Here is a 7,162-nt window from a genome sequence, read left to right on the forward strand (position 1 = left end):
TGTTATAAAAAATTGTTATCATGTGAAATTCCATGAACGTGTCACAGAGTTGGTAAATGTAGTATTACCTGTAACCTGGGATGAAAGCAAACTTAAAAAGCGTCATTGTAAGTTGAAGCATTTCCCTTTGAAGTTCGAATACTCTTTTTCCTTCTTGGTAGCTGCTTCCAAAGCCTGCACGAGCAAGGACGTCGCTTGAAACGTTTTGGACGAAAGGCCATAAATCTAACTCAGACGATCCATTGGACGAAGATAACGCAGTCTCCAATTGCATAACCATCTCATCACAACTCTCGCAAAATATCGGTACTAAAACCTGTTCAATTCTTCACCAATCATACAACAACCTTAACCTTCACATAATAAAGTGAACATAAACCACAAACTAACCTTCAATCTCTCTACATTGAATGCCGGACTCACGATCTTCCTGTGTTTGGCCCACTTGTCACCGTCATAATTTGCAAATCCTGAAGCCAGGAGCTTGAAAAGTGGACTTGTGTCGGGTTTTTGAAAGTCATAGACTTTTGTAGCCATTTCTTTGATTTTTTCTGGATCCAATACGAATAGTCTTGGTCGTGGTCCAAGCCACATAAAAGAATTCTTACCTGTAGAGTTATCAGTTTAGCTTTCATTTTCGAGAGTAATAAGATTGTCGGATAAAACAAACAGAAAAGAGTGATACGAGAATCGACCGTATTTAGCGATGGTGTGAACGACATAAGGCAATACACGAGGAGCAATGTCATTAGAGTGAGGATCCATGGGTTTGGATTTGACTTCCTTGATCATTTTAACCATATCTCTGATATCTCCGATTAAGGGACGGTAGGAATTGCCTTGGATACCTTGCTCCTTCAGACGCCTCTCTATTCTCTTAGGTCTCAGCCATACCCAGTTGAGCGCATTCCAGAACCACCATAACAGCACCGTCGCAATGAAAGTAACAATGGCGCATGTTGATGGATTGAAATTGAGAGATGATGATATGGCTGAAGCTCCCATAGTCACCATTTGTGTAGTACTGAGTTTGTGTGTGGCTAAGGTGAGAGATAATATAATGGAAAAGAGTGTAGTATTTTGAGAAATAAAAACGTGAAAATTTGTCCCACGAGAACCTCGCATTTATAATATAATGACATTAATGACAACGAGGTCACTCTTTTTCAAAATCATTTATTAAAATAAAACAAGAAAAACATTATTTTATAAGGGTGACTCTCAATGTACTTTTATAACACAGGAAAAAGTTTGTTTCACATGCCTAAAAAAAATCACATTCATTTGATATGATGTTTAATAATATAATAATATAATTATGATTTTAAATTAAAAAAGTAATATAATTATAATTAAAATAGTATTATTTTTTGTATATTATATGAATTTTTTTGTGGTAAGTATTACTGACCTTTAGAATATCCTATTTATCTCTTTTTTAATTATTTTATTATTATTTGAAAGCTGGCTCCTTTTCTTGATAGTTTTCTTCCAATTTACTCGTATTTATGTGTGCCAATGTCTGAGAATTCAAAATATTAGTTCTTTTTATTATTAAAATGACTTTTCTTTAAAAATTTACAAAAATAAATAAATTAGAAAAATTAATTTAGTTATAACGTTACACACGATTTAAATTGTGAAAAAACTATATTAATATAACACGAATTTATTTTAAAATATAAGCTATATTAAAATAATACGTGTTAATTTCATATAATTTTAATTCATGATTGAAGTTGTACTGTACTTGAGCTTAGGGTGTATGCTCTGAATTATGAAACATGATTTCACAGCTTTAAATTAAAATTATAGTTTGATATAATTTTAGTTCAATTATGATAGAAATTGTACTGTACTTGAGCTTATACTGTATGCTCTGAATTATGTAACATGATTTCACAGCTTTAAATGCTTTAAATTAAAGTTATCCATAAGTTGAAGTAGTTGAAACAACTTAGATATATTTACTTATATTTATAACATTTTTAAAAAATCACCTACTTTAGTAAATTTTATAAAAACAAGTTACCGACATTAATAAAAAAAAAAGTCAAATATATTATGATTTTACATTAAAAAGTAAAATTTTTATAAATTTTATTATAATAAGTTAGTTAATTCGAACTTACATTTATATTTATATATATATATGTAATAATATAATGACATATATTTATTTTTCGTATCATAATTTAATATTTAACTTTAACTTTTATAGTAGATTTTTCTAGTTATTTATTTAGACATATTATTATAACAAAGTCTTTCCAGTCAATTATAGATTTTTAAAGTTTTATAAAAAAAATTATAATTTATTAAATTCTGGATTTTTCGACTAATATAGTTTAATACAAAAAGAAAATTAAAAATTAACAACAGAAATCTCAACAAAATAAAATTCTTTTTGTACCTTATCCAGAATTTGTATTATGATAAACCATGAGACAAAGAGTAATTTTATGTATTTTAAAATCATTTTTCTTATAATTTACTAAATACGGTGAAAATTACATCAATGTTTATAATTTGGGAATTATTTCATCTACATAATGTACACTATAAAAATTGTAATCTTTGGTTTTCTTCTTTATAAATTGATTAGTTCTCTATTACTAAATAGAAAAGGAAAATTTTACTTATATTTATTTATATTTGTTTCAAAATTAAATTTTATACACGAAATCAAATTTTGAATATAAAGTTAAGATAAATTTATAGTTTAACAAACATCTTCATAACTAAATATTTATCATCTCTGCATCATGTTATAAATGGATTGAATTTTAACCTTTTATCAAATTTGATTTGACAGGAATATATTCTTCTTAGCCATTAAGATTTCTAACCATATATATACTTTTTATTTGTAAAAAAATAAAGTGTACAAAAAAACTAATTAAAGAATCTTCCCTTATTTAAATAAAGATAGAATAAACACGTAATATTTTCTGATTATATATAATTTTTTAAGAAATATCATATTTTTTAATTATTGTTCCCACTAAATTTATTTTTTAAAATATAATAACTCATAATTTAAATTATTTTTACTTTCATATCACCATATAATTTAATTTCAAACATTTATAAAAATTTTAAATTTATTAAGATAAAGTTTGTTCTACAAATAAAATACAATTATTATTGATTAGCAATCTTTTTATTAAAATAAAAGTTACTTTGTACTTACACACACACATATATATATATATATATATATATATATATATGGGGTTTGTTAACACGCGTACGTCTGTTTTTCAGTTCGTACGTTTTAACAATGTGTACCAGATTATAGTAGATAAAAATACCCTCATTTATCATGGATTCTAAGTTTTAAGGTAAAGAATATTTAAATAATTTTCATTCTCAAAACTAAAATAAGAAAAAAGAAACCCCAAACCCTTACTCACCTCCCTTATTCCTCTCAACCCTTTCTCTTTCATCTCTCACTCCAACATTTTTTCTCTCATCCCTATTGTCCCAATTGAAAAAAAAATCATAAACTCTTGCCTAACCCTTGTTCTTTTCCCTTTACATAAAGTGTTTCTTTTTCCTTTCTCTATTGGTATGCGATACATGATGTAAGATTACAACCTACAATTGAAAGAATTGTACTCCTAGGGAACTCTTCTATACCTATTTCTTTAATTTTCTTATGTTCCTTTTTTATCCCTGAATCAACCTCTACAGGAGTTTAGAATAAACTTTAACCACTGTGTAGGATAAAAAACACAGTAAAATCATTTTTTACCTGAGATTTGGAAAGAGTAACATAAAATGACAAAGTTTATATTCATTTTACACACATTAATAAATATAAAATTATTATAAAAGAGTAAACTTTTTCAATTTTTAAAAAATATCTCTGATTCAAATTACCACCACTATCTTCAATTGGGTTGAGATGAGAGAAAAAATGTTGGAGTGATGACAGAGAAAATGTTGAGATGAGAGAGAAAATATCTCTCATAACAAAGGGTTTCTAATTTTTTTTCAATTGGAGCAATAGTAGGGATGACAGAGAAAATGTTGGAGTGAGAGAGATGACAGAGAAAATGTTGGAGTGAGAGAGATGAAAGAGAAAGGGTTGAGAGGAATGAGGGAGGTGAGTAAGGGTTTGGGGGTTTCTTTTTTATTCTAGTTTTGAGAATGAAAATTATTTAAATATCCTTTACCTTAAAACTTAGAATCCATGATAAACGAGGGTATTTTTGTCTACTATAATCCAGTACACATTGTTAAAACGTACCAACTAAAAAACAGGCGTACTCGTGTTAACAAACCCATATATATATATATATATATATATATATATATATATATATATATATGTTTGTGATATAAGTTAACATCTTATTTTAAGTACCCTTACATTCAACTAATCAATTTATTTTGGAATCTTAATCACTCCAACATATAATAGAAAAATATCATATGACATAATTATGTACTTTTTCACAATCTACTTCTACTCATCAATAATGTTATGTAAATTTTAGTCTCATTAACAAAGAAGTGATTTTATACAAACTTTCTACCAAAGATAATGTTTTTCTTAATGGAAAACCTCAATGGTCCAATCACATCATAGAGTTAAGTTAAGAAGAATTAAATTTATTAGTGAATGGTGAAACTAAACTTTCTTTCTTTTTGCTCATGGAACATAATAAAATAAAATAAATAAAATAAGAATAATTTAAGTCTTATACTTTAGTTAAGTAGTATAGGATTTTTAAGTAACATAAATCAACAAATGTCAACACTTAAAATTTACTTAGATGTATATAGAAATTGATTACATGAATCAAAGTTGTGTTAGTTTGAGAAGCAAGTGTGAAGGGTAGTGGAGAGAATTTCTCATAAGTAGTGTTTATGTGTCATTTTAAGAATGGAAAATATTCTTTTATGTTAGTTAGTGGTCACATGCCATTCTCTTAATGGAGATGATTTTTACCTTGGTCTCCAAGATAGTCAAGTTAATGGTTTTAGGGTTTTGCTTCTATAATTTGGAGACATTCTTAAGATTATAAATAAAGGTGTCTCTTCCATATAAATTCATTTTAAGAATTGTAATAAAATGTTACCAAATTATCGAACTATTCTTAACTTATCTCTAAGTCATGACTAGAGCATATATGTGGTTTCCTCTAACCATCTTTTTTAAGAGTTAATCTCTTAAGAGCATCCAACAATAGTTAACCTCTTAAGAGCATCAAACAACATCATACTTTCACTTAAAATGCCAAACCCAGACCTATCCTTACCTATTTCCCCATTGCTTTCATCCATCTTTGATCACCATAGCTTCTCTTCATGTCTTCATGTTTGGAGTTACCTAAATTAAGAAGAAGTTATCATCTTTATTCCCAAAGACACATTAAATAATTAATTATTCATAAAATTAAGTTTACTTCTAAGTTAAATTATTTTGACTTTTGTTATTTTCATTTGTAACATCCCAATTTAATAGTAAAATACTACTAAAATGAATATTAATTACATATATGATAAGGAACAAAACTAAAATTTTATGAAGAACTAAATTCTTCACCTAAAGAACGAAAAGCACAACTTATACTTCCACTGCGCATCTAACTTCCATCTTAGCCAACTGAAAAGATTGCATCCCTAAGCTCACACCATTAAGGTGATCATCGCAAAAGAGAAAACAATACACAGACAGACAAACACAGAAGCAAGGGTGAGCTAGATATACAAAGATCATACTACTACAATAACACACAACATACATGTTTAATTCAAGTAAACTGGATCACATATTATAACATGTTATACTTAAAACTTAACTCAAGACATGAACAACCAAATACCATCATACATGATCATACAATATCATAGATACTTCTACACCATTCTAATAATCAAAACATAGCTAAAGGTTATCATAAAATAGAGATAAAAAGAATAAAAATAGGTTTTGGACAAGTCGCTTAGCGCACCAAACTCGTTGTGCGAATAACAGAAAAAGTGGGTTTTACTCACTCACATTCGCTCCGCGCACCAAGCCTGTGCGCTCAGCTAAAGCCCATTCGCTCAACACACCAAGTCTGTGCGCTAAGCTAAAGCCCATTAGCTCATCACTCCAAGTCTGTGCGCTCAACTAAACTGAAAATTCTATTACACATTATCAGACCCTAAACCCTCGCATAACGCCCTAATTCGCTATGCGAGTGCCCCAAGCAGTGACTCAGACTCTCCAAACATTCGCAAAGCGCACCTATTTGCTATTCGAATTAACCAACATTAATTCCAGACTCCTCCCAATCGCATAGCGATTAGATTCGCTATGCGAATCAGCAGACAAAGGGGAACCCTCTCCAACCACTCGCACAACGCACAAATTTGTTGTGCAAATAACCAAACAAGGGATACCTCTCTGTGAGGACTCGCTATGCGAGACCATTCGCATAACGAGTCTGCATAATCTGCAGAACGCAAATTCTGCAGATTTATGCAGCTCACACCCCTTATATCATGTCTATCCATTTTTACCAACTTCTAACACCTCTAATTTGTATTTTATACTTAGTTAAACTTGTCTAGATGATCCTGAACATTCCTACTACAGTTCCAAAGTGATTAAGATTGAGTTCCTACTCAAACACTAAAATTAACAACTTAATGACCCAAAATCAATTCTACCACCTTTAACATGTTTTTAGACCAGTTTGATGTTCCTAACATGTCACAATTGACCTCCCTATACTGTCCAAACAGATTACAAGAGCCCTAGACTCCTAACTCTCAAATTCACTATCTCACTTCCTCCAAAATAACAAAAAAGACTACCAATTCACTGTACTTTCTAGCTAAACAATGTTGTAACAGATTTCACACCCCAAATCATTCCAAAATTATCAATCACAACATATTAAACTCATCCACTTAGTTCGTAACATCACAACACACCACAGATTGCACATTTCAACACATACCACACAATATACTCAAAAACTTAAAATACAACTCAAACAACACACCAATTTGTTTTCACTTTAGTGTCAATGTGCTCAAAATATGATGGGTCACGTTTCATAGACCTCTCATGACGTGCAACTTTAGTCTTCTGTATGATGAAGGTTGAAAAACAGTTATTTTCATATGTCAATTTGGACCAAATTACACCCTTTACTAC

General features: G+C 29.4%; 1 protein-coding gene across 1 annotated transcript in view; it reads right to left on the reverse strand.

Annotated features, from left to right (window-relative positions):
- Positions 1–1,045, reverse strand: part of LOC106772911 (cytochrome P450 72A15) — a 2,647-nt gene extending 1,602 nt beyond the window's left edge. Inside the window, exons 1-3 of the mRNA XM_014659542.2 lie at positions 696–1,045; positions 391–608; positions 69–316 (exon numbers count right to left, since the gene is read on the reverse strand). Of these exons, the coding sequence (XP_014515028.1) occupies positions 69–316; positions 391–608; positions 696–1,014 (785 nt within the window). The 5' untranslated portion in view covers positions 1,015–1,045. The remainder of the gene's footprint in view (positions 1–68; positions 317–390; positions 609–695) is intronic.
- Positions 1,046–7,162: the final 6,117 nt, after the last annotated feature.

Source organism: Vigna radiata, chromosome 9, assembly GCF_000741045.1.
Source record: "Vigna radiata var. radiata cultivar VC1973A chromosome 9, Vradiata_ver6, whole genome shotgun sequence".
In the NCBI taxonomy this organism is placed as follows: Eukaryota; Viridiplantae; Streptophyta; class Magnoliopsida; order Fabales; family Fabaceae; genus Vigna; species Vigna radiata.